At 44.3% G+C, this 27594-nt stretch overlaps 1 protein-coding gene across 6 annotated transcripts in view; it reads left to right on the top strand.

The window, feature by feature from the left end:
• Window positions 1-27594, top strand: part of FCHO2 (FCH and mu domain containing endocytic adaptor 2) — a 146341-nt gene that overhangs the window by 17940 nt on the left and 100807 nt on the right. For all 6 annotated transcript variants that reach the window (XM_078776953.1, XM_078776943.1, XM_078776970.1 and 3 more), the window contains exons 2-6: window positions 7362-7453; window positions 7621-7695; window positions 8013-8154; window positions 8400-8546; window positions 16402-16506. In XM_078776953.1, the coding sequence (XP_078633079.1) occupies window positions 7362-7453; window positions 7621-7695; window positions 8013-8154; window positions 8400-8546; window positions 16402-16506 (561 nt within the window). The remainder of the gene's footprint in view (window positions 1-7361; window positions 7454-7620; window positions 7696-8012; window positions 8155-8399; window positions 8547-16401; window positions 16507-27594) is intronic.

Here is a 27594-nt window from a genome sequence, read left to right as displayed (position 1 = left end):
CAGTTTTAGTCTTCCTGAAGGATTTTGTTCTCATGTAGATTTCGACTATAAACTATTTTTCTTTATTTGTCCATGGCATGTTTTTTTTTTTTGTTTTTTTTTGGACTTGATCTAAGATTTTGGACTTGGAAGAAATGGGGCTATCTTGACTTGATCTAAATATGCTGTGACTATACACAAACTCCACTTTGTGCACCTGCAAAAAGTAAGAGGATATCATCAGTATGGAGGAAGCTAATGGAGGTAGGTCAGTGCCAGTTTTTTGTGGTCACCCTGTACACTCTTGCAGAAGGTGCATATTGTTGGTGGTAGAAGCACAGGAGGTTTGTCTGGCACAAAACCACTACACTTGGAGAGATGCATCCATCTTGTACCACCCACTTTGCTTTTATCTTCATCATCTGGTGTGTCCAATGTACCTGCAAAAATGTTTTTAAAGATTTCCCATGAACACTCACTCCATTAGCAGGAGAGTTGTAGCAGGTATTGTGGATGAATGTTTGAAAAGCATTTTATTCTGAAATAACAGAACTATCTAACAATTACTGAAATAACCTGTTGTTAGTTATGGTTGTTCTTCGGACTTCGCAATAACCGGACTTCCGGTTCCTCGGGCGAGTGAGGCGTACTTCGAGCTCTCCACGGCATTGAAGTTTGAGTGTTTTCCCATTCTCGTCTTTGTCAAATTTCCACTGGTTATTTTGCTGTGTACGTGTTATTGTGTGTTTCTGGTTGGTATTGGTTTGTGGTTCGTGCAAACTTGTGTGTAGTTAATCGTTTTCTGAGTCGTACCTCGTGCGCGGCCTGGTAACTTGGGGCTTCCCTCCCCCGTCGGTGTTTTGTCGGTTTGGGTTATTTCCTTCGCTGTATTGCTTGTTTCTTTTATTTTGTTTTCTCCCCCTCACCTCACCTCCCGAGACAAAGAATTATATATTGATTCTTTCTCTCCTCCCGGACACGTGCTTGTTCGCTCTCCTCCTCATCTCGGCTTGTGCCCCGCCCCCTGTATCTCGTTTTCTTCCGCCTCTGCTCCTTCCTTCTCAAATCCACGTTCTTGCTTGGAGACTTTTCCAGGATTTTTTTTTTTTTTTTTCATGGTTCTGTTTGGATATTGTTGGAATATGTTTAAACCGCAGCCGTGATGCTGACGCCCCCCCCCCCCTCCAGAATTTACATGTTTTAAACGTTTCCCAGTGTGTACCCTGGTCAGAATAGGTACACCGTATCCCTGCGTGTCGTAAGAGACGACTAAGAGGGTTGGCGTCAGGAAGGGCATCCGGCCATAAAAACATTGCCTCGAAAAAGAGAACCATGACAATCACAAGTACATATGGGCAGGGTACAGCCCGAAGTGGAGATCGGTTTCTGAGGTTTGGGACATGGAATGTAGGGACAATGACAGGGAGATCAGGAGAAGTGGTGGAAGTATTGGTCAGAAGAAGAGTGGACATATGTTGTGTGCAAGAGACGAGATGGAAGGGAAGTGGTGTGAGAATGGTGAAGGGTAGGCAGGGACAGAAATACAAGTTTGTGTGGCAAGGGTGCCCGGAGGGCATGAATGGTGTTGGTGTCCTGTTTTCTGAGGAGTTTGTAACAGTGTGGTGAGTGTGACTAGAGTGAGTGATAGGTTGATGATGGTGAAAATGATGATTGGAAAGCTCTTGGTGAACGTCATCTCGGGATATGCTCCGCAGGTTGGTCGAAGCGATGAAGAGAAGGACAAGTTCTGGTGTGCGATAGAGAAGCTGATGGAAAACGTGAAAGATGAGGAAGTTGTTGTGGTGGGAGGAGACCTAAATGGACATGTGGGAAGGAGTATGGACGGTTTTGAGGGAGTTCATGGGGGTTACGGATATGGTGTGAGAAATGGAGAAGGTGAAAGGATTTTGGAGTTTGCTGATGGAGCTGATTTGTTGATTTGTAATACTCAGTTCCAGAAAGAGGACAATAAGCTTGTTACATACACGTCAGGTGGGTCGACGACAACCGTTGACTACCTGATGGTGCGTAGGCGAGATAGGGGGCACCTCCGGGACACAAAGGTGATCCCGGGGGAGGAGGCTGTTTCACAGCACCACTTGGTTGTCTGCGACATAAGGGTGAAAGGTGCGAGGAGAGCTCGGCGGGTGAAGTACCAACCGAGAATGAAGGTGTGGAGGTTGAAAGAGGTGACAGTAAGGGAGGCATTAAAAGAGAGGCTGAGTAGGGTAGAGGATGATGTGGTTGAGCTTGAAAGTGGTTGGATGTCAATGAAAGCTAGTCTGTTGGGAGCCGTTGGTGAGGTATGTGGATGGACAAAAGGACCACCGAGGCACTCGGAAACATGGTGGTGGGATGTTGAAGTTGGAAAGAGGATTGACGAGAAGAGGAAGAAGTTCAAAGAGTGGCAGAAGGCGAAGGGTACGGGAGCAGAAACAGCAGAGCATGAAAGTTATAAGGCAGCCAGGAAGGCTGCAAAGAAAGAGGTAGCAAAGGCGCAGGAGGCATGTAGGAAAATGTTCGGAGAACGCTTGGATTCGGAAGAGGGTCAGAAAGCAGTATTCAGGATTGCAAAGCACATAGCGAAAGAGAGGTGTGATGTGATGGGGGTGAGTTGCTTGAAGGATGAAGTGGGACAAATCGTTGTCGACCCAGATGGAATTAAAGGAAGATGGAAAAGATATATGGAAATGCTGTTGAATACAGAGAATGAATGGGATGGCAACATAGAGAGTAACCCAGTTTTAGGACCGGCAGAGAAGATAACTGAGAAGGAAGTTGAGGAAGCGATAAAAGCAATGAAGGGTAGAAAAGCAGGAGGGCCGACGGGAGTTGTGGGAGATATGTTGAAGGCAGCAAGAAGTTGGGGTGTGAAGAGAATGACAGAGATCTGTAATCTGGTGGTGAAAGAAGGCCGCATTCCAGTGGTTGGGAACTGAGTACCCTCGTCCCTCTATACAAGGGGAAAGGTGACCCTCTGGAGTGTGGCTCGTACCGAGCAATAAAGTTATCGGAGCATGGAATGAAGGTATTGGAAAGGGTGTTGGAGAGGAGGATAAGGAAGAAAGTGAAGATCGACGAAATGCAGTTTGGATTTATGCCAGGAAGAGGAACGACAGACGCGCTTTTCATTGTGAGGCAGTTGCAGAAGAAGTACATGGAGAAGAGGAAGAAGTTGTTTCTTGGGTTGGTTGATCTGGAGAAAGCATTCGATAGGGTTCCACGCAAAGTATTGACATGGGCATTGAGGAAGTTAGGAGTGGAGGAATGGTTGATCAGAGTAGTGATGGCAATGTACAAAAGAGCGTGCACAGCTGTAAGGACGAAGGACGGGAACAGTGGTGAGTTTGAGGTGAAGGTGGGAGTGCATCAGGGGTCGGTACTAAGTCCACTACTATTTGTAGCTGTGATGGAGGTGCTGGCTCAGAACGTAAAGGAGGGTTTACCGTGGGAGTTGTTGTATGCAGATGATCTGGTGTTGATTGTGGAAAGTATGGATGGACTGAAGGAAAAGATGAACAAGTGGAAGGAATGTATGGAGACAAAAGGTCTGAAGGTGAATATCGGAAAGACGAAGGTGATGGCAAGTGGTAAAGCATGTGGTGAGGTGGAAAGAACTGGGAAGTGGCCCTGTGCTGTGTGTGGGAAGGGCCATTCAATGTACAATGTGCGCTGAGTGGGTTCATCAAAATGTAGTGGTCTGAGAGGGTCATTAACCAGTGTGGCAGCTACATTCAAATGTAAGGTGTGCACAGAGGGAGCTGCAGATGGAGGAAATGTTGAGTTGGATCTTGGAGACGGCATGAAGCTGGAAGGTGTGAAAACATTTTGCTACCTCGGAGACATGCTGAATGGAGAAGGTGGATCAGACTCGGCAACGGTTGCTGGAGTGAGATGTGCATGGAAGAAGTTTCGGGAACTGAGTGGCGTTCTGATGATGAGGGGAGTGTCGTTGAAGCTGAAGGGAAAGGTGTATGCTGCATGTGTGAGAAGTGTTATGATTTATGGGAGCGAGACATGGGTAATGAACGTAGAACAGCAACGAAGGTTGGAAAGGGTGGAAATGCGAATGGTTCGACGGATGTGCGGAGTATCGTTGAGAGAGAGAGAGGAAGACAAATGATGAATTGCGAAAGATGATGGGAATAGAGCCTGTGATTGATGCTGTGAAGAGGAACAGGTTGAGATGGTTTGGTCATGTGTTGAGGAAGGATGAAAGTGACTGGTTGAGAAGAGTGATGGAAATGAATGTAGAAGGAAGTAGAGGACGGGGAAGACCGAGAAAGACTTGGCTAAAGATGGTGGAAGAAGAAATGCGGGCAAGGGGGTTAACAAGGAGAGATGCAGAAAATAGGGCAAAATGGAGAAGATTGTCATGGGGACCGCAAGGCTAACCCCCGCTCTAGTAGGGAAAATGGCCTTTAAAATGCATGTTGTTGTTGTTGTATTCCACTTCACCTTTGATGTAATCATTATCATGCTTTTGTTCCCCATTGGGAGTACTTGACAATGTGCCAAGTTTCAAATTTTTCCATTCAGCGGTTTCTGAGAAATAATTTTCTTATTATTTGCTTTTGATCCAAGATGGCTGCCAGACCACGTGACCTATGACGTCACAATTATCACAAAAACATTCTGCATGGGTGTCACTCCTACCCTGAAAGTTTAGTCTCAATCGGGCATATGGTTGCTGAGAAAAACGAGGTTTAGAACGTGCGGACGGACAACCCGAAAACATAATTTAAAACATAAACATAAACATAAACGAAAACATAAACATGTTGACATGGAAACATAATGCCTCCGGCGACTTTGTCGGTGGAGGCATAAAAAGCTTTTCTGAACTAAAATTACAAGCCACTTTTCTGTTTAAGCTTTGGGGCTTGCATGGAGAAGCCGATGCACTTATTTATTTATTTTGTTGATGCTGGCATGCATGGCATGTTTCCTCCGCAGCATGTCCCTTGGGGTGCGGTGGTCACGTGGTCTTGTTGTGGGTTTGCTTTTTCCACAGCCCTTTAATAGCATGTCACTCTACAGATGCTGCTGCAGCAAGCCAGTGGTTGCTGCCGGCTTCGGAACGCCTTGCTTATCGCAAGTTCTCGTACGTCTTGGGCAAAAATCTTGATTTCCATGGAGCGTACTAAAATGATGCTGTTGTTTGTTCAAAAACATCTTCTGAATATTTGGAGGAAAGAAAACAAACAAACCTAAACAATGCTCAATTTGCCACACCTAGAAATTTATACACATGACTAAGATGGAAGATAGAGCTGAGGGGTGCATGTACAAGTGGTGTTTTGATACTAAAATTCCATTTGGTCCCAAGGGGAGCTTCTGGCACATTTTCTCAAAGTGATCCAAAGGTTCCTCTTGGATTCTTGGTGTGTCTATTGTCTGTCCCATGACAATGCATCGAGCCGTCTGGTGAATGGGACCAAATTTTGAACACCGCTCACCTTTAGAAATGAAGACGCACTTGTATCAAGCCAAAGTTCATGATGAATCATTCTTTTTGTTCTTCCTGACAATAAATGCTTGCTATTGCTTTGGTTTGCATGTCAGGAACATGAGACTGAGATTTTCAGCTTTTTGTGGTGGCTTGCCCGCAGTAGAAGCTCTTAGTTGACTTGATAATGGATCTCATGAATATTTTATTTTCCCTATAACAAGGGGTTATGTCAAAGCTTGGGACTTTAGGGCAGAATGATGTCATCAATGCACCATGCTCTTTACAGAGTGTGGGTGTTGCTGAAAACGGGCTCTTGGCAAGTGTTATGTTGCGTGGTTTTTCCGGTGCTTTCCCGGCAGTCAGTGAGGCCAGGATGCTGGCAATAACTCGCCTCCTCTCTGCGAAAAGCATTACAGGATCTTTTAACGTCTACAAACGATCTTAAATGTCGAGAATAATCGATAACAACTCTTTATAGATTTTTAACTTGTGCATTGCATAAATGCTTTTGTCGGCTCTGATCAACCCTGTGCCTCCGATGCTGCTTGAAACGAAACTTGAGATTGTTTCCTGTGCAAAATTTGCAAAATCTGATGGGGGGAAGAGAAGGGGTAGTAAAAAACGATATATAGCATGATATTTCCAAAAGTTGTGGCCAACTTGTGACCAAACTAGGTGAATGAGTTGGTTAGATGACGCAAATGACCTGATTTGGTTTTGGTTGAGGTCCGGATCCAGATCCGGCCTATCACTGTTCAACCTGACGGATGTATGTGCTCTACCGAGTACCGTTCTAGTTACCTCCGCCGCCAAAAGTAGATGGAAGTTATGTTTTCACCCCTGTCTGCTTGTCTGTCTATTTGTGAACAAAATGTCTCAAAAAGTTGTGGACGGATTCGGACGAAATTTGGCAGAGGCCGTGTATGTGACAAGGACGAAATGATTAGATTTTGATGAAGATCCTGATTCGGATCCGTCTATTAGAATTTTTAAAGTGATTCTTCACCATTGGGGGATCGGGCCAAAAACGATACATAGCAGTATATCTCAAAGAGTTATTGATGGATTTGGACGAAACTTGGTGGACAGGTTGGGTGTGTGACAAGGAAGAATGAAGTCGGTTTTGGTGAAGATCTGGATCTGGATCCGGATCTAGCTAGTAGAATTTTTAAAGTGAGTGATTCTTCACCATTGAGTGATATGGCCAACCAGGTGGAGGTATGCTCTCTACTGAGTGCCGTTCTAGTCTTGCTTCTGTTTCTGCCTAGGGCTTCATCAGGAAGGTGAAAGGTATTTATAAAGCTTGTGCAAAAGGCCCAGTTGAGCTTCAGTTACAGGTTTCAATGTCTACAAAATTATCCTTTATTTTCACATCTCTGCCAGCATGTTTGACCTTGCCTGCCGATGAATTAACTTGATTAAGTTGGCGAGGACATTCTACTTTGTCAGGTGAATATGAAATGCCGCAGCATGCTGTTGGAGAATTCTAAATTCTTATTCTGAAGTATGGTCGAGATTTTCTTGTTTTGTCTGTATGCTTTCTTGTTGACATGGAAAAGTGATACCTTGAAACATACTCTGCTGTAATGGATTAATTTTGGTGACTTATCGGATTTATTTGAAGGCCATTTGTGGGTGTGAAGGTGGGTTGGGTTGTGCGGGGTGACGGGAGGGGGGAGGCAGTATGTGCCAAGCAAATTGAACCTGTGATCAAGTGCAGATAAGAGAGACCTGTACAATGACAGCAGGATGGGGATGAGCAGGGTTTGACAGTTAATTGCTTTGTGCCATTGAGGAAAAGGTTGTTGAGGTGAAATGCTTTTGTTTAAGTCCCTTGAGTGCATTTGAGTGTTGTGGGGCTGCCAGAGGTCTTTTTGCAAAGTTGTTCGCAGTATTTCTTGTAACTCTATTTTGTTTTTACATCCCACAGGGAGAGAAAAACAATGGCTTTGATGTGCTGTATCACAACATGAAGCATGGCCAGACCTCCACGAAAGAGTTGGTGGACTTCCTCAGGGAAAGGTGCATCACCGTTATAGCTGTTTCGTACTGTTCTGCGTTTGCAGTAACGGATAAATATGGATGAAGGTGCGATTTTGAGTGGTAAAATGTGCTGCTGGTGCTAATGGGCTTCTAAATTGTACTTGCCAATCTGACAAAGTATTTATGGTAATGGAAATTGCTTGCAGGACGGCTGTGGAAGAAACTTACTCCAAGTCATTAACAAAGTTGGCCAAGGTGGCGAGCAACAGCACACAGGTCGGGTATGTCTGGTTTGGAATCCCACCCAGGAGTGATGCGTTTCATTGAGGTTAAATACGGCAATTTCCCATTGTGGACATGGTGGAATTTTGCAATTCGATTGCAACTGAACGTTTCACTTCTTGAATCAGATGTTGTATCGACCTCTTGGTGCAGCCTCAATGCATAAACAAACACACAATTGTGAGATTTCAGGTGCAGCTCGAATCGATCAACCCAAAGTCCTTTGCAGTTTTGAAAGTCCCATCAAGTTGATCTTTTATATTGATTGTTCCTTCTCAAGATTGTGAACTGTTGCAATTTTTTTCTTTCCCTCCAGGACATTCGCACCCTTATGGGACTCGTTCCGCACCTTATCCGAGCAGCTAGCAAGCTGCCATAGTGACCTGGGACGTAGATTGCAGGAGCTGATCCGTGATTTGCACAAGTACAGTGAGGAGCAAGTTAGAGTGCATAAAAAGGTGTTTCTTTGGAATGTGTTTCTTTGGAATGTGGTTCTTCAATTATTCACTGTTGGGTGACGATTTTAGAATTATTTTATTTTATTTATTCTTCACACATTAAGGTTGTATATGAGGAAGAGCACTCACTGTATGGTGTGGTTATTACCTTGTGATATATTGTTAGAATAATGCTTTTGCTCAGTGTTGTCAACTTTTCAGACTGTTGATCAGATTTTGGTGACCAATTTTGCGTTTGACCATAGATAAAGGAAGAAGTGGCCAGCACTTTGGAGGCGACACAAGTAATCCAGAGTACTACACATGCACTGCAGAAAGCTCGCGAGGCCTATGTTGCCAAACACAACGAGCAGGAGCGACTCAAAGAAGGAAATGTGAAGGAGTTGGAGAAGGTGTGGCTCTCGTTTTAGACTGATATACAAGGCTCATTCAAAGTTTGTATGTGTCAAAAGCCAATGTTCTTTGATCGATTAATGGCCAATCACCAATCGGGCAAAGCCCATACTCGTTTTTTTTTTTTTTGTTTTTTTTTGTTGTTGTAGGATTAAAACGCACAATGGAATTACTGCATTGATGCATTGTATTGTACTTGAGTTTTTTTTGTTTGGGTAATTATTGCTAAAGGTGCTGCTGCCATTTGGTGCATGCTGGAAGAAGATGGAAAGTTGCAGATGGAATTGATTTTGAAGTGTCAAACTCTACCCTTCTGGTTTCATCTCAAAATCTTGTCACCTCATCTCATTTCTTAGCTTTTACATCAAGGAAACAGTATTGTACTCCGGCCCTTCCATATTCCATTTTTTCCAGGCACTGCCGTGTCATCGCCGGGTGCTAAAAGGGGCCTTATCGGCCTTATCGGCCTACTGTACTGTCGATGACGTGTGCCGAAAGAGGGCGTACTAAGTTTTCATTCCGTTTGTTTTCTTTCTTTCTTGTTTGTTTGTCCAGACAATATCTCAACCATCCTTTAAGCTAAGAAGCTGAAATTTGGGCACAAACATGGAAAAGTGCTTTGGCAAAAGACATATATATATTTTTATTGATTAATTACTTAATTTTCTATTTATTAATTACTTATTTATTTTCTTTCTTATCTGGGTAATATCTCGGGCACCTTCTGAGCTAGGATGCAGATATTTGTACATGACATTGACCAAATGATTTGGCTATAAAGGGTTATTTTTGATTTATTGATTAATCAATGTATTTCTCTGCATCCACTCTTATTGATTAATTATTTAATTTTTCGATTACGTAGTTAATTAATTTTCAAAAAGTTACATATTCTGATGAAACTGTGGTGGTTAGGTATGCTATTAGGCAATTGATTAAGAAAGTAATTATTTTACAATTATTATTCATTTATTTTAATTGCTCAATTAATTAATAACTTGTTGTACACCGCTCCTAACCAATTCCTTCATGTGCTGCATGGCGGCATCGCTGGTCACCGAAGGCGCCCCGACAATGTCGCATGCTGGAGGATATGTTATTTATTTTATTTGTCGTGGGAACAGTGTGCTTTGACTGTAGCTCTACATGGTCAGCATTTTTTTTGTCTTGTCATATGTTTTGTGCGGAAATGCGAGTGGTTCGATGGATGTGCGGAGTATCGTTGAGAGAGAGGAAGACAAATGATGAATTGCGAAATATGATGGGAATATTGCCTGTGATTGATGCTGTGAAGAGGAACAGGTTGAGATGGTTTGGTCATGTGTTGAGGAAGGATGAAAGTGACTGGTTGAGAAGAGTGATGGAAATTAATGTAGAAGGAAGTAGAGGACGGGGAAGACCGAGAAAGACTTGGCTAAAGATGGTGGAAGAAGAAATGCGGGCAAGGAGGTTAACAAGGAGAGATGCAGAAAATAGGGCAATATGGAGAAGATTGTCATGGGGACTGCAAGGCTAACCCCCGCTCTAGCAGGGAAAATGGCCTTAAAATGCATGTTGTTGTGTTGTTGTGTCATGTTTTGTGTACAGCGGTAAACAAAATGTTCTTCTAAGAGGGGGATAGGGGCAGGGGGATGAGGAGGGATGAAGTAGGAGGGGGCAAGGTGCATGGTCGAGAATTGTGCTTCTATTTCTTATGAATCATGTCGGTGACCTTATTTGGAACATGGTTGTGCTTTGAACTGCCGACTTAAAATCTGAAGTTTTTCCATTTTTAATGTATTGCTGCCTCTCCTCTGCTTTCACTTTCTCAGCTCTCCAACCCTGAGAAAATTAAAGCAGGGGAGAGGCAGTAAAAAAAAAAGAATAACTCCAGGCTATGTTCCCAGCAAACTCCAGGATATGTTGTTCCACAAATCCTCTCCTGGTTAATATTCCTAACATTCATGCTCACTGCACACCGCCACTCTTTTGTTCCTTGGTTTTCCCTTCTGTTGAAATGCCTTCCTGGGTTTGTTCTATCTCGCTCTTCTCTTCCTTGTTTCAAGCAGGCAATGTACCACAATCTGATGTTGTCCCCCGATCTCTACCCACAACTTGTTTTACCCTCTGTCCTGACCTAACCCAACCTTGAAATCAGCAGTTGCTTTTTCCTGCCCTCCCCTGTCTTTTCCCCCATTTGTTCATCCCTGCTCCACTGTCGATTCATACTCTGTCACCTTGTTCTTCCATGAGCCTTGATCTTGAAAATAATAATTTTTTTTTTTAACTGGGCACTATAATTACCTCTGCCACCAAAGGTGGACGGACGTTATGTTTTCACCCATGTCTGTCTGTCTTTGTCTGTGAGCAGGATATCTCAAAAAGGTTGTGGACAGATTTAGATGAAATTTGGTGGGAAGTGTGGTGCTTGACCAGGACGAATTTATTAGATTTTGGTTCAGATCCGGATCCAGGTCTCAGCCCATCAGTGGGATACCAAACATAAACTGTTTAGCCAGGTGAAGGAATGTTTTATCTGATGTTATTTCCAATGCATGTTGTTTTGAAGCTCACTTATTGCTTTTTGTTCTCTTGAGTCATTTTATTTTGGGGTCACCAATGTAGGACGATGTAGAAGAAAAAAAAAGGAAAAAAAAACTTTGCACAAGTTGGCATTTTTTTTAGTAATCCACATCCACAAAGACTCGAACAAGCAAATAAACGTTTATAAAATAACTCGTAAAGGGACCAGGTGAAATGGCAAATAGTGAATGTGATTGTTTGTTGATACACACCAGGTTTTTGATGTTGACATTACTGACCCTGCTGTGCCTCATTGTCAAGATGTATGTTTAGGTTTATTAATATTGTGATGAGATCAATGTTGACGTGAACATTTCCTTTAGGTCAGTGGCTCCCAAACTTTTTTTGGCCACGACCCAAAATTTGAAATTGCATTTGCTTTGAGACCCAAATGGTGTTGGTGCCTTCTTGGTGTTGGTACCTGCGATCAAAATTGTTGGAGAAAACGCTTTTGACGTGATACAGCCCCCCTCAAAAACTGGTATTTTGAGGGTTTAAAAAAAGTTGGGGTCGTGACTGGGTTTGGGAACCCCTGCTTTAGATAATGAAATGGTAGATTTCGAAGCTGTGATTGTTTTAATTGTTCGCCTGCTACAGGAATGCTGCGATGAGAAGATATTTTTGGCAAATGTGCGATATTGTTGACCACTATAGTAATTGATCCCGTAAAATCCTGTTGCACATGATAAAGCGACATACAGTTGTACATGGGCAAACACAGATTTTTCAAGGTGACCGCCGACTCTTTGTAGTGTTTGCACTTGGCCCTTATTGTCATGGCAAATGCTGGTTGAATTGAGAACTAGCATCAATGTAGCTGAAATGGTATAGTCCTAATTTTTGGAAACTGCTTACATAGGATGTAACAAATGACTCGTCCAAAAAGAAAACTTGCCACAATGAATGATGCTATAGTTGCAAATATGAGTATTAAGTCATTATGAAGGTCTGAGAAAGCATTTGTGGCAATTGGGGTTCTTCTTTTAAAATGTAGCATTTGGCTGTGAGTAGTGTCATTATGCTTTGGGAGGGAGGGGGGGCAGTTTAGCATTGTTCCTGTATGCTAGGAGTAGCAACAACGTGCAATTTGACACCATTTTGTTTCCATTGACGTGTGCCCATTGTGCATGAAGCGTGTAATGTCTGTTTTATTATGAAGCTGTCTGTCTTTCTCTGCATCCAAAAGGAAGATTATATTACTTGATGCTTTTTTCCATTCTTCCAACCTGTGAGAATATGTATACAATTAGACAGGATTGATTTCACCTGAAAACATGTCATAGAAACCATGGCAAAATGAAGTGTAGTCAAGTGGAAGAAGAAAAGTGAAAAACAGAAATGGAGGGAATGGAGATCAAGAACAAGGAAGGATATCAACTAGGACCACACTCGGTAGAGTGCATACCTCTACCAGGCTGGACTGGATATGGATTTGTACCTCAACCAAAATCAGTTCGGTTTGTTCTTCTCACCTACCCAACTTATCTACCAGATTTTGTCATAATCTGTCCACGTTTCGAGTTATCATGCTTCAGTATATATCGTTTTTGGTCCTACCTCTCAATTGTGAAGAATCACTTCAAATATTCCATTATCAGGATCTGGATGCGCACCAAAATTTAATCCATTTGCCCTTGTCGTGCACCCAACCACTCCATGAAGTTCTGGCCGAATCTATCCATAACTGTTTGAGATATCCTTCTCATGGATAAACAGATGAGAGATAGGCAGACAAATAGGGGTGAAAACAAAACTTCCGTCCACCTTTGGCAGAGGTAATTATGAGCAGCCTAAAAAAACACAGAGCTTGAGATGATTGATTGATTGTATGCTCTGCCTGAAGGTCGGTCCATGGATTACTGTCCCCCGTCGCGAAAGGGGGACTATGGTTTTCCCCTCCGTCCGTGTGTGCATGCGTGCGTAAGCGAAGGACCGCATTCGAATTTGGTGTGTGGGTGCAACCCACGTCAAAATCCAAGATGGCCGCCACCATGTATGTCTGACGCCATGTATGTCTGAACCTTGTGAGCAGAATATCTTGAAAAATAAGCGAAGTACCAACTTCTAATCTGGTGTGTGGGTGTATCTAGGCATAAGGAAGAACCCTATTGAAAATTGGGTCGCCACGTCAAAATCCAAGATGGCCGCGGCCATGTATGTCTGAACCTTGTGAGCGAAATATCTTGAAAAATAAGCGAAGTACCAACTTCTAATCTGTTGTGTGGGTGTATCTAGGCATAAGGAAGATCGCTATTGAAAATTGGGTCGTCATATCAAAATCCAAGATGGCCGCCACCATGTATGTCTGAACCTTGTGAGCGAAATATCGTGAAATATAAACGAACTACTCACGTCTAATCTGGTGTGTGGGTGTATCTAGGCATAAGGAAGAACGCTATTGAAAATTGGGTCGCCACGTCAAAATCCAAGATGGCCGCCTTGTGTCTTCCACTTTGTCAACTCGCATCACTTCACCGACGGGGGACCTAGGCTTAACGCTTGTTGGCAACGGTGATACTGGGTGGTTTGCCATTGCCTTTGCAGCAGTTAGTCCGTGAAAGAATTTGTAACTTGTCCCTGGTGCTGCCGATAGCTTGCCTACTTTTAGTGAAGGACTCTGTGGGATCTTTAACATCCACAAACTAATGCTAGCAGATGGAACACCTGGCTTAATGTCCATTTGAGGGTTAGCACACACATTTATGAATCAACCTGCCTGTGAAACAGCAGGATGACACCATGTAGCTGGGCTGAGATTCAAACTCAGGCTAAACAGCTAAGAGACTGTGTGTACCTCTAGGTCTAGGTCATCCTGCCAGCCCCATGGAGAAAATATAGATAGGGAAAGGTTTTCTTTGCAATCAAATTGACCAGGAAAGAAGAGATTTAGAAAGAATAAAGGAATAAATGAGGGTTAACAAAAGATAACTCCTTCACTTTTGGGTTGTCTCCATTTGAATACATTGCGGATGGTGTGTCAAGGCTTGTTGGCGTCACCAATCTGTGTGTTGTGTACTTTCTTGCCAATCCTTTTGGAAAGGCCCAGTTAGTATGGTAGTACACATTCCTTGCCTGGCTCCTTCCGTTTTTGCTTCTTTCAGGATAGGGCATATGCCTTTGCTCCACTGTTTTTTGAGCAGGACTCCTCTAACTAATCTAATTTATTTTATTGCATCAACTGGAAAATTACACAGTCCATGCCTGCGCTACACTGAGTAGTGTCGCGCTGTAATGCAATTTCAAAACTAAAGGACAGACTATCAATTGGTGACAAATCCAGAGTAGTGTACCTTTAACAATAGTCATGCAGAGACTGTGACAAATTCGACATTGGTGAAGCTGTAAGGAATTTGGCACATCATGTCCCGAGAGGGTGCTCTAACTGGGGAGACTGGACATACCTACACAATAAATATCTTTGATACAAATGGCAAAAACTGGATGGTGCAAGCAACTGGATAAGGTGAGCAAAAGACACTGCTCGTTCCCCAACTCCACCCCCACGCATGCACAACACCTAACGGAAACACTGCCAATCATGCAACCCACACGTCAATCCTGGATACTAAACCAGCCATGTTCATGCCCCCTGGAAACACGAAAACAACAAGAAGCACTCACCTACTCACCCCACAATTACAACATCAGATCATATGTAAGTTAAAAATATAGCAGAGCAGAGCAGACTATCAAATATGCGATTTAACGTTTATTTGCTTAAGGTTTCACAAAATAAGAACACTCAACGCTGGCACGTAACCGGAAATGGATTGGTCGCATTGGGAATAAAAGTGGACACCTGTCGAGACGTGGAGCCTGTTGGCCTGAGGAAGCTTGCTGGGCAGCGTGTAAAATGTCACTTGAGAATGGATGTTCTCTTGCTTATCTATCTATAATTCCAGTAATCTCTGTACGTTTGTACGTTTGTACGTTTGTCTGTCTGTGACCGCTGTTTCTCGACAACCACGGGTCCGATATACTTTTAACTTGCCAGGTATATTGCTGGGGACCCGAGGATGTGCCTTTTCAAGGTTTCATATTAATCGGACAATTACTTACCGAGCTATGTACAAAAAACGATTCAACCAATCAGAGAGCAGCGAACGATCGCGTGTGCCGGCGTTGCGAATGGACCAAACCATTCCATGTAAATAGAGGGGGGGGTTCTGTGGTCGTTGCGAATGGACGAAACCATTTCATGTAAATAGAGGGGGGGGATTGTCACTGTACTCGCAAGCCGTTCGCCGTTCGCTTTGGCGTTGCGAATGGACCAAACCATTTCATGTAAATAGAGGGGGGGGATATAATTTTAGATAGATATATAGTACGGGCATATATATAGTACGGGCATGCCCTAGTTACTTAAATTATCAGAGTAGACAAAGTTACTTTTTGGTTGTGAGCTTTTTCCGTAGAGGGTGTGTTCGACATTGAAAAGCTATGGAGTTATTGGCCTCATCGTGGTTACATTTTGCCTGCGGGCCGGTGGCAGCACTGCCTGACCCCACATCCCAATATACGCTTTATAGCAGCTTTTTGGTGGTCTCAAAATGGTTGTCCAGGCCAACCCGTGATGGTTTAAATCCTTGCCTGGATTTTGAAGTACCAACATCCAAAAGTTGTGGCCTCTAGCTGCTACTGTTCAGCCATGATAGAATAACGTATAAACACACAACCCATTAAAATATTTCAAAGATGTCAGTAAAAGTTTATAATTGAAAAAGCTGGATTTACTGGTCGGTGGAGCCGACGTTTCTGCGATAATCCGCTCACCTTGGTCACAGCAGATGTTGACGTGAAGAAGCTTGAAAATCGCCAAGTGATCTCAACTGTTGGAAGGGTGAATTGTTCTATAGACTGATCCAGGTGTCATGTGACAGTTGCAGACGCGGCGTGGGAGAGATGTTAAAGCCTTGTCCCACGTACGTGACAGATTAAATCGCAAACCGTCATTTTTAAGGTCACGTGGCGATTTTCAAGCTTGCGTGTAACGTGTAACTACCAAGTCCAGCTGTTTCAATTATAAATGTTTACTGATTTAATCCGACTTGGTGAATAATAACAACCTGCATCGAATTATTTCTAAGATATATTTAACATTTTAAAACATCTATCTATTAAACTATTTGAACCAGATGGCTTTCTCGAGGAGAGGGCAAACGTTGCATGTGCTACTTTCAACTTTTTTATTTCCGCTTTCTTGGTGGCCGGATTTATTGCACATACATTAGTCTCAAATCTTGTTCCCCTTCCCCCCTTCCACTACCCACTTCCCCTGTGTTGCCTGGGCAGACTGAGGCAAAATCTCGCAAGGCCATGGAGGTATATAAAATGTACACAGAAAAGTACAGCAGTGTGCGGGCTGACTTTGAGACGAAGATGACTGAAACTGCTCAGGTAATCATTTGGAAACTCTTGAGGACTCATTTGTTGCATTCTTGTGGATTATAATAATACAAGTTACTTACAAGGAATTCTGATGCAGGAGGCCATTTGGCCCATCAAAACCTGCGCTAAAATTAACAACCTATAGTTGTTAGTCCTTGCTCTATCCTTTTAAATACTGAGCGTTAAGCAAGGAAGCAGCAAAGAACATTTTTGGTCTTTGGTATACCTGGATTCAAACCGCTGAACTCATAATAGACTCAGAATGAATGATATAACGATTACGCCACTGAGGCTGGTTAAAACTAGTTGTTCTTCTGGTGCCAGTTCCTTGTGCTCGGTCGTGTGACGTTTTGACTCCCTCCGGTATCCTCAAATACAAGTCTCCTGATCGTTTTTGTCGATTTTCTACTGTTTATTTTGCAGTGTATGTGTTTACTGTGTGCTTCAAGTGCAAATTTGTATGTCGGATTTTTCGTACCGTTTTTTTTAGGCCTACCCAGTTCCGTCATTAGTCGTTGTGTGTCCACTATTGTCCTTTCTCTGTACTACCTTTTATTTTCACCCCTTACTTCCTCCAAACTTTATACCTTATGTTTAATGCCTTAAATTAAATAAATAAATAAAAATTCCTCCTCACCTCACACCCTTCCCCTCCGTGAGCATGTGTTGTTGCGCCTCTCCCATTCTTTCTGCCATCTCCATCTTTTACAGCTGATTTCACCTGTCTATCCCCATTCTGTTCATGAAGTATTCACCATACTCCTTCATGATCTTTCAATCCTTCTACCTTTTTTACTCAAATCTGCTTTCACCTAACCTTAAAAAAAAAAAAAAAAAAAGTATTGCCGTGTGACTACCCTGTAGTAAACATCACAGGGCAACACGGACGACCAAACAAGCTTTACTCCAAGGCGTTCAATCCAAAAATGACGGTATTCGTTACACGCGAGGGAAAGGAGGATGACGAACTTACCTGGACGGCTTCCACCCGACTTCTTCGCACCTGGATAAATTAACTCAAACCGACATGGAATTAAAATGTACAAATAAACAGGTTTAATGAAAATAAATGCCAGCAAACAAGAAAATGCACGATAAGACTAATATCCTAAATGGGACGTCCCCATACAGACAAAGGGAAATATAAAAGGACAAAAGTAAGAAATGTGTTTGTTTCGTGGGCACTTAGCTCTGAGCTGCTCTTGAACCTCGTCAGGAATCGTCAACCCCTCCTCCCCCGCGTCCTTGGCGGGAACACAGGCCGTTGGCGCGAAGTCTGTCAGCGGGAACGACTTTGGTGCGCAGCTCGCTCTTCCAGCCGCCGAGCTTAAAGCAAGCAGGCCGTGCTCGTCCACTCGCTGTCTGTCTACTCGTCAATGTCGATCTTGTTCACCAACACCGATGTGCCCGGTTCAAGAGCGCTACAAAATGTTCACGTGCTTGTTAATGAATTCCCCTCGCACAGGAGCGCCTAGAACTCAGACCGAAATCCCACAGCAGAGCGAGATATGAACTCGTCACCATTCACCGCAAAAGCCAGAAGATGTGAGGAAGTCAAGAGGGCAAAATTTTGGGGAGACGACCGTTCGCCACCAAACCCAGAAAACCAGAGCCAGCCATGAGAAGACGAAGAAGAGAAGAGAAGAGGCCAAGAGGAGAATGTCGGCAGAGCGTTCTTTCATACCCAAGGCTCTGACGTCATCCGTGCCCACTCCACCAATCCAATAGTCCCATTAGGGTGGTCCTCAAATGTACACCAAAAAATAAAATTGGACTTTTTTCAGGTGCTTGTTGCTAAAATTGTTCCTTATTGTGAAAAAATGAAATGTGCCAAAGGTGGTTTCTATACGACTTTATTTACTACTGTCACACATGGGTTGAAAATTACAATGTTTCAGTATCGACACACAAAATTGTTTTTAATAAACTAACACTCAGATGTAATCCCAAATCAGTAAGAATGTATGACGATCATCATAAATGCACAGAGCAAGAGTCCTCCAGACCATTGATTCCTCATTAATAAGTTCTGTGGTAAATTATTTCCACCTTATCTTCTTTGCGTCGGGGAACTGATGGCGATGCCACTCAACAACTTGCAACAGGTACTGGCGCTGCTGTTCATCCTTTGTCAAGACTTGATTGTAGTCCTGTATTAATGCTACACCACATTCTGCAAAGTCGTTGACAGTGGCAATACCGCGCAAGACTTGCTGTGATGACTGAAATGATGGGTCATCGGCCCACTCACCAGGGTCCTTTTCGAAGAAGTCAGTATTGACTTTGAATGCAGTAAAAATTCGCAGTGAGGCAGAAGTAACAAAATCTGCAACAGTCTTGGCAGCGATGGCTTCTTTTGCTGTAAGATCCACATGTACCCGTGGTTGAGGATTCTCTTGGCATTCTTCTTTAAGAGCAGCTACTATCATTCGCTTGACATCAAGCTCAACACTATCGTCAAACAGAGCAAGTCCTGCCAGTTCTTCGCTGAGGTACCACAAGTGATTGGAAAGCTTTTTGCTGGTGGCTTCGGCAATCACTGAATCAGGATGGAAAATGAGTGCTTTTAAGAGAGCTAGGTCTCCAGCGGGAGCACCAATGGCAGATGGAGCGCTGAACCAGGCTTTGGTATACACTGCTCCAACAAATGCTGTAAAACACTTTATGAGTGAGTGAGTTGTGAGTATGAGTATGAGTATATGTATGAGTGAGTATGAGTACTCACTCATACATATGAGTATGAGTGAGTTGTGAGTTCCTTTGGGGTCAGTCGAAACTGATCATGGAACAAGTAGATCTTGATTCCATAAATCACACGGGCTATCCATCTTGCCCGATGCATGGCTCCTGGCTGCATGAACCTGAATCCTCTCGAAGGACGCTCACCAAACAGAATAATAGTCAACTCAAGAAGTTCACGGTAGTCATCTCGTAGTTGGCCCGATTCCAGTTTCTGGATGCAGAATGAAACGACATCTTTGCAACTTAAAAATACACCTGAAACTACAGAGTCCAGGTCATCAGGCATCATTGGCTTAAACTTGCTTTGGTCAATGGAATTCCAGTTTGACTGGAAACGCTTGAAGACGGCTATCTCAGGTCCTTTTGATGGACCAAGAAATGGTTTGAATGCTGCCATTGCTGCCTCTACCACTAGTTCCAGAATGTGATGCTGGCATGCAAAATGTAATAGTGGTCGTCCAAGCTTTTGCTGCAAAATAGTGCATGCACCAAGTGCTGAACCAGTGTTGCTGGCTGTCGTGTCAAAGCTCATACCTGCCACCATGTCTTGCAAATGCCATTCTTCGAGGCATTGCATAACAGCAGCAGCTGTTTCTAGTCCAGTTCCTGCTGGAAGCTTTGGCACACCCAGAAGCTTTCCAGTTCCTTGTGGGTCACTGACAATGACAGGAAGGCGATCAACTTTTTTAGTCCCATCGTCTGGAAGGAGCTTGCCATCCCAATGAACCACCAGACTTGTGTTTGGAGCATAGGATGCCTGGATGTCACCTGCAATTGTCTTCCGTTGGATCCGCCTGGATTTCCTGATCGGTGTGCGGTTGATGGCCAAATCTGAAGGGTCGTGTCCCAGAGCAGAGGCTGCTGCTGACAAGATGTGAACAGCTGATCGATCGCTAACCTTGGTGCGGTCGAGAGCTACTGTTAGGTCCGGTGTAACAATGCTACTTGCACGCTTTTGGCTCTGCCTCTTTGAAGCAGATAGAACAGCAGAGTCGTCATGATCACTGGCTTCAGCGCTGCTGTCTGTTGATGATGCTAGCTCAAGAGTCTCCTCTCGGGCTGCTTGCTTCTCTTTTTCATGCTGCTCTCTTTCAGTCAAAACCTCGTCACGTTGATGTGTCAGCTCCTCTTTTCCTGCTAGCACCTTGTCAATACCAACCATAAAGCCCCGTCGACCTGGCTCCCGTTATGCCTTAAGGAATTCACGGTCCTCTGGTATTTTGATCAGATCAAGGACATCAACATGAGCAATGTCAAATAAGTCACGTAGACCGGTTTGAAACTGCTCTTCTTTCTTTATCTGAGGGACAGATCGCCGGCTCTTTCCTTTCAGGATGGATCTGTATTGTTCTACTTTTCTCTCTAGTTTTGCAATGATATTCCGCTCATCTGCAGTGGGGATCCGTGCTTTCTCCCAGATGCATAATGTCTCACGAACAACAGTTGTTGCGGCACTGCTTATGTCCAATTTCTCAGCATGATGTAGCTTAAAGTATCGCTGCAGAATCTCTTGCCAAGATGGGAGCCGAGTTTCTGGTAGTTTTTCAATATGGCAGCCTATCAGCCACACATGGTTCTTTTTTCTGGTTGCTCTTCTTGAAGTACTTGCACTCGCCATCATAACTGAAACAAACCGAAATAATTTCTGTATAGTGCTGATTAGCAGATTAGCAGGGGCCATGTGACAGTGGTAAAAGTTTTCAAAATGAAATGAAATTTTACCCAATTTGTTCTCTCTACAGGTGTAATAAAAAAATGGAAAGGCACTTTAGAAAAGTTAATGTTTACATTTGAGGACCACCCTAAGTCCCATCTTAGCAGTCTTTGCGCCAATCAATCCCGGACCAACCACTGCTCTTCGCGGCATGGCCCCACAGCCTGCCTGATTGAGGTTGTGATGTAGCGGCTGCAGCACCAGCAGTAGTGTTAAATGCCTGGTTTCCGGTCGATTTTTATTTAGGGTGGTAAATGCGCGATTTCCTGGCTAGGTGTGTGTATTGCGTGTGTCATAAGGAACAGAGGAAAAAGTAACAGAGGCCATTACATACAGGGGATTTATTGCCCATAATCCTAACTAATTAACAAACCCCACCCCTCGTGATGGGAACGAAGATACGAGCTTGCACAACATACGGTCTACCAGATCCCTACTTATGATACATGAGGGTTTCTTCTTCTTCATGACAGTCGGAGCACACTACCTATGCAATTCTACCTGGACTAAGGTATTGCCTACCCCCCACAAATGTAACAGTAGAAATGAAAAGAAAGAGGAGTCCCTCCTCCCATACTAACTGTTACGGATTCGTCACTTCCGTTGTGGTGATTTTCATCCACTGTAATAATTTTGATTCCATGTACTATTATTGTTTTCAAAAGGTTTATTGTTTATGAACTGTTTTCAAAATGTGAAAAAGTTAGAGTTAAAAGAAACAGGAAACCGGATCGGGAACCGGACGACGACGACGACGAAGAGGAAGAGGAGAAAAAAGAAGGCGGAGCGAGTGGAGTCGGACAAGAAGCAGAGTTGCTTTGCGGTCTGGAGCGAACGTCGGCGAGCAAGAGTCACGAGTGAACTTTGGGTTTCCCAGGAAAGGGATTCCTGCGACAGAGTTATCGCTGTGACAGATCAACCTGCGTGTCAGGTTTTGCAGTGGATTCTGAAGAGAATCATCGTCATCATCGTCGTGCCATTACGCCACGAGACCGGGCCATCGGCCATTTTGACTCGCGCGCTTTGCGCATTGCGCAAGGTCTTTGCTTCGCTTATGCCATTCTCACCGCATTCAGATGTATCTGGTGTGTGTGTGTGCAACGTGGATTTTGAAGGTAAATCGGAGGTTTGCCGACTGCGAGCTGTGGAACGTCCATACCCGAGGGTGTGATTTCCCAGTCGCCTGGAGGGCGCCTTTGGATCTCCCAGTCGCCTGGAGGGCGCCTTTGCACAGCTTTGGCAGCAGGACTGTAACTGCCAACCCAACGGGATTCTGGTCTCGAATGGACATTGATCTGACGATCGCTGGAGCGAATCCACTTTGGCTTGAAGCCGGGAATTAGAGACATTGGGAATCTTTTTCTTGTTTCACTCACTTGGAGCACAGTGAGTTATATATTACAAAACTGATGGTACCATCATAGGATATTGATTGTACTTTTGATTCATAGTATGGTTGTACTGTTATTCTTGTGTGATCTTAATACAATACTTGTTTGTTTGTAACAATTGGTGTGGCTTCACCATTGATCTTTGATATACAGAATAACACATTTTTCTGCCGTGACTCCTCTCGGGGCTCGGAGGTACACCGTGACAAGGGGGTCGGGGAGGAGCACGTAACACTAACAAAGTGCTTATATACATCTCCAACTTCCTTCCTTCTGAACCTGTTCTGCAATCATCGCCCCCCCCCCTCCCCCCCCCCCCCCCTCCCGGCCTCCCTGCCCTCATTTCGGTAAATACCCAGACAGTGTTCATGGTTTTGTTTTAAAATGTTTAAACTTCCTTCTCCTATGTTGCATACTCTCTTCCATTAAATTCACTCTTCCTCTTCCTTTTCAAAAGGCTGTCTTCAAATTGTTCTTTCAATCATTGCAATTCAAAAAATTCAATCTCTTATAGTTCTTCCTTTCTTCAATCTCCAAACTCACCTTTATTCCACCCCTCCCAATCTCAAAAACCCCATTTTGTTTTGGAAGCTCGAATTTTATTAATCGTTCAAAATTTTCAAAACACCCCCCTCACTCCTCTCCTTCAAATCTCCCCCTCACTCCTCCCCTTCAAATCTCCCCTCACTCCTCCCCTTCAAATCTCCCCTCACTCCTCCCCTTCAAATCTCCCCCCACTCCTCCCCTTCAAATCTCCCCTCACTCCTCCCCTTCAAATCTCCCCTCACTCCTCCCCTTCAAATCTCCCCCTTACCTCTCCCTTTCAAAACTCCCCCTAACCCCACCCTTTCAAATCTCCCATCTAACCCCTCCTTCTCAAAGTTACCTCCTCCCCCCATTCCTCTCCCTTCCGACTGAATCCTCCACCTCCTTCAATCTTCTACTTCCCTCTGCCTCCCCTCCTTCCCCTCATATTACTCCTCACTGTGCCTCGTCCCTTCACCACCTAGCCTTTTGTCCTCCTTCTCCTCATCCTGCCCTCTCTCCTTGCTCTTCTGCAATCTCCGGCACACTGTCAACTGCTCTCCCTTCCTCCTCCTCCTCCCTCATTTTGCCCTACCCCCCACCCCTCCCCTCTCTTGTACCTGATGCTTTTACCCTACCCGTCCTTCTTCCTTAACGGTATGGACCTCAAATATCTGGGGCATTTCGCTCAAACCTGGCAGACCTTTCCATACAGTTTGCTTCTCACAAACCAGACTTTATCTGCTTAACATAAACTTCCTTCAAGATATCCCTGACTCCTTAGTATCTCTCCCTGGTTACTCCCTCCTTCGGTATGATAGACCTGAGTCTCATCCTTGTGTCAGAGTTACACTGTAAAGTACATTAAAACTAGAGCTTCCAGGGAAGCAGAACTCAACTGAACTGACTGGACAACTTCACACACCAAGTTTGATCAAAATCCATAAATATTTGTGCACGTTAAAGTCTTAACGTCGTTTCGGAGCTGAAAACAACATGGCGGCCTATGGCGGCCATTTTGTGACGGATCGGGTTGGAATGCAATAGCAACCTACCTTGTGTGGTAAGGGTTAAACATTCTAAGTTTGATCAAAATCTGTTAATATTTGTGGACGCTAGTGTTAACCTCGTTTTCATGACCAAAAACAAAATGTTTGCCTAAGCCCGCCATTTTTCAACGGATCGGGCTGAAATGTAATACCAACCTGGTCCTTGGGGTAAGGATGCTGCATGCCAAGTTTGATCAGAATCGGTTGATATTTGTGGATGCTGGAGTGTTAACGTCAAAGTTGACAGACGACGGACGCCGGAGGGTTCAGTATGTGATGAACTCAACTGGACGGTAGTCCAGTTGAGTTGAAAACTATTTCTCACTCTCCGTGTACTGCTCTTACACGTCCCAACACCCATGAGTACCTCTAGCTACAGCTTTCCTTCCGCTCCCACCTTTTGTTTATATGTGTGTTGTACCGTCCACCAAACAGTGATTACTCCATTTACATCTCAATGTCCGACAACATGGACCAACTTGTATCCACTCATCCCATCTCTCTCTTCCTCATATGTGGCGACTTCAATTGTCATCTTGCCAGCTGGCTGGGTGTGGGTACCTCTCGAACCTGCCATGGCACCTCAGCAAAGGACTTCTGCGACTCATTGGGACTGATGCAATCTGTCAATTTCCCAACCCGGATCTCAGTCAACGATACATCATCTCTTCTAGACTTGGTTATGACTAACTTCCTTGCAAATGTCTGCTGTTGTTCTTCTGCTCCAATCGGTTCATCTGATCATTTGCTTGTTAAAGTGGACATCTCTCTGGCCATTATCAGAGAGCCTCCTCAGCATCGACGTGTCTGGCATTTTACTCAAGCTGACTGGCACAGTCTTCAAGCAGTCATAAAACATCTGGACTGGTCTCCCATATCTACTGTCTCTGACATAAACTCATCCTGGGAATTCTTTCAAAGTAAACTGTTCTCTCTCTCTCTCATGCACAGATTTATCCCATCAGTTGTCATACCCTTCTTCCCGTGTATGGTACACTGAATCTTGTGGTGAGGCTGTTGCCCTGAAACAACTTCCCTTCGCCTCATAAAAGGCAAATCCAACTGAAGGCAATCTCAGTTCCTTTCACAAAGCTCGGAACAAGTGTGTGTCTACCCTCAGGAGAGCCAGGAAACATTATCTCTCTACTCTCCAGACTGAACTCTCAAACCTGTCTACCTTCTCCAAATCCTGGTGGCATCTTGTCAAATTTGTTTCTGATGTTTGTTCCCCTTCCATCCTCTCCCATCCCCTCCCTTACCTCAAATGGTTACACAACTAACACCGCACGTGACAAAGCCGAATGCCTCAACTCTATGTTTGCCTCAAAATATTGTGTCCCAAACCCATCTCTCTCTGTGTACCCAACCTACCCAGTCGAACCCAGCTGCACCTAGACTCTGCGTCCTCTCCCGACAAGGTGGAGAAGTGGCTGTTAAACCTCGACTCCGATTCTGCAACTGTAACAGATGGCATCAGCCCACGGGTCCTAAAATCCTGCTCTGCTGTTCCATCACACCCTCTCTCTGTTCAATTCACCCTCTCTTTTGCTCAAGGTCATCAGCTTGGAAATCGGCCAACATTACTGCTTTACACAAAAAGGTGCAAAAACAGATCCTTGCAACTACAGACCAATCAGCCTGCTCCCATTAATCAGCAAGATCATGAAATCCATCATTGCTTTGGATATCAAATCCTCCCTCTTTTCCAATGGCTTGATCTCTGATAATAATCAATTTGGATTCGGACCAGGTCATTCTACTCTGGACATGTTGCTTCTGCTGTCTCAACAATGGATGGAGGTCCTCAATGCCAAACAGGAAATCAGAGCTGTCTCTCTTGACATATCTCGTGCCTTTGATACGGTCTGGCATCCCACCCTGCTCTCCAAACTCTCTTCTTGTGGTCTCCATGGAAATCTCCACGCATGGCTCTTGGACTTCCTCTCCTGTTGTAGTCAACGTGTGGCTCTAAATGGAATTCTCTTGCCTCCTCTTCCTGTCCAGGCTGGAGTTCCTCAAGGCAGTGTTCTGGGCCCTGTGCTTTTTCTGGTCTTCATCAATGATCTCTCCGACTCTCAAGAAAATCCTCTCTGTCTTTTTGGTGATGACTCCACCTTCTGCCGCTCCATATCTCAGACCTCAGATCAGCAGGCAGCAGCCTCTTCACTCTCTGCAGAACTGGATAAAATCACAAACTGGTCAAACAAATGGAACATGTCTTTCAATCCTGACGAATCTCTCACATTTCACTGTGCTTCTCCTAAAAGACTCAACAATCCTCTCGAATAAGTTGTCACTTAAGCTTTTGGGTCTCACTATCTGCCATTATCTTTCCTGGGAAAACCTCATTTCCAAGCTGGCCTCCAAAGCCAGTTGCCGTCTGGGCATCCTCCATTGTGTGAAATCCTTTCTTGGCACTAATGAGCTTCTCACCACATACAAAACTTTCATCCCCAGCTTGATGGAGTACTGCTCTCCCCTCTGGGCTTGTGCTCCTGCCTCACACCTAGCTCTACTTCATGCTGTCGAATCCAAAGCTTTTAGAATCATTGGTATCTCCCTCGATGAAGCTGATTCTGAGGGCCTTTCCCTCTCTTGCCGCAGGCAGGTTGGTGGTCTTTGTCTTCTACCAACTCCTCTCCGGCCTTGCACCCCCTACTCTGTGTTCTGTCCCCTAAATATTCCTGCAGGACACACAAAATCTACCAGCAACCCTCTTCTGGTGAAACTGCCAACATCAAGACTCTGCTCACCTTCACTCTTTCATTCCTCTTTTCTCCTGCCTCTGGAACAAACTCCATCACTCTCTTCAATCCCACTCCTCCCTCCAGGTCTTTAAATCAGCTGTTCACCACCATCCAATACCATGGTCTTTTTTACCCCCATTAATCCACCCTAAATACACATCCTTCAAATTCCGTTTTCTTTCCTGAAAGTCTTTGTAGTGTCCATCTTGTTTACCCTGTGTGTACCGTGTCCCAGCTCTCTCCCTTCCACAGATCTCCTGATGTCCCTGTTCTCTATTGTTTTGCTTCCCTGTCTCTCTCCCTTTTGCCACCCGCTCCCTTTATTATATGTTATATGTGTTAGTTCTTCTTAGCCTGGTGTTGGCTTCGCGGTTAGGGTGCCGGCTTGGGATCCTAGGATCCTGGGTTCGAATCCCAGGCAATCGCTGAATTAATGCCAGGGGGGGTTGAGGTCAGCAAATTGAGTACCGGTTCACTGGTAATTCTCTGTGTGTTGCAAGAGGCGACTAAGAGGGTTGGTGGCAGGAAGGGCATCCGGCCGTAAAACATTGCTTCAAAAAGGGAACCACGGTGCCCAAAAAAGGACATCCCCTGCTCTGCGGGGAAAAATGGCTTCAAAAGGCGGTTCTATGTGTTAGTTCTTCCACGAGCTGTGACTTACTATACAGAAAAAAAAAGAGTGCAGTTTCCATTCGATTAGTTCACCATCATTTGCTTATTGTGGTAACTGGTAGTGTTAAGTTCATTGCTCAAAGCAAGAAACCACAGGGTTTAGAATTTATCCTCCTTTAACCTTTTGAATTTAATCACAGTTAGGCGTCAGTGTCTGTCATTACTCTGTTGACACGGTTAATTTGACTGCAGATGGAAACTGCACACCAGGCAATGCATGCAGAAACTTAACATCGCATATCACATTCTCATCACTC

Source organism: Myxine glutinosa, chromosome 1 (genome assembly GCF_964187855.1).
Source record: "Myxine glutinosa chromosome 1, kmMyxGlut1.1, whole genome shotgun sequence".
NCBI lineage: Eukaryota > Metazoa > Chordata > Myxini > Myxiniformes > Myxinidae > Myxine > Myxine glutinosa.
The sequence above is the reverse complement of the archived record's forward strand: the minus strand, read 5'-3'. Positions and strand labels throughout refer to the sequence as shown.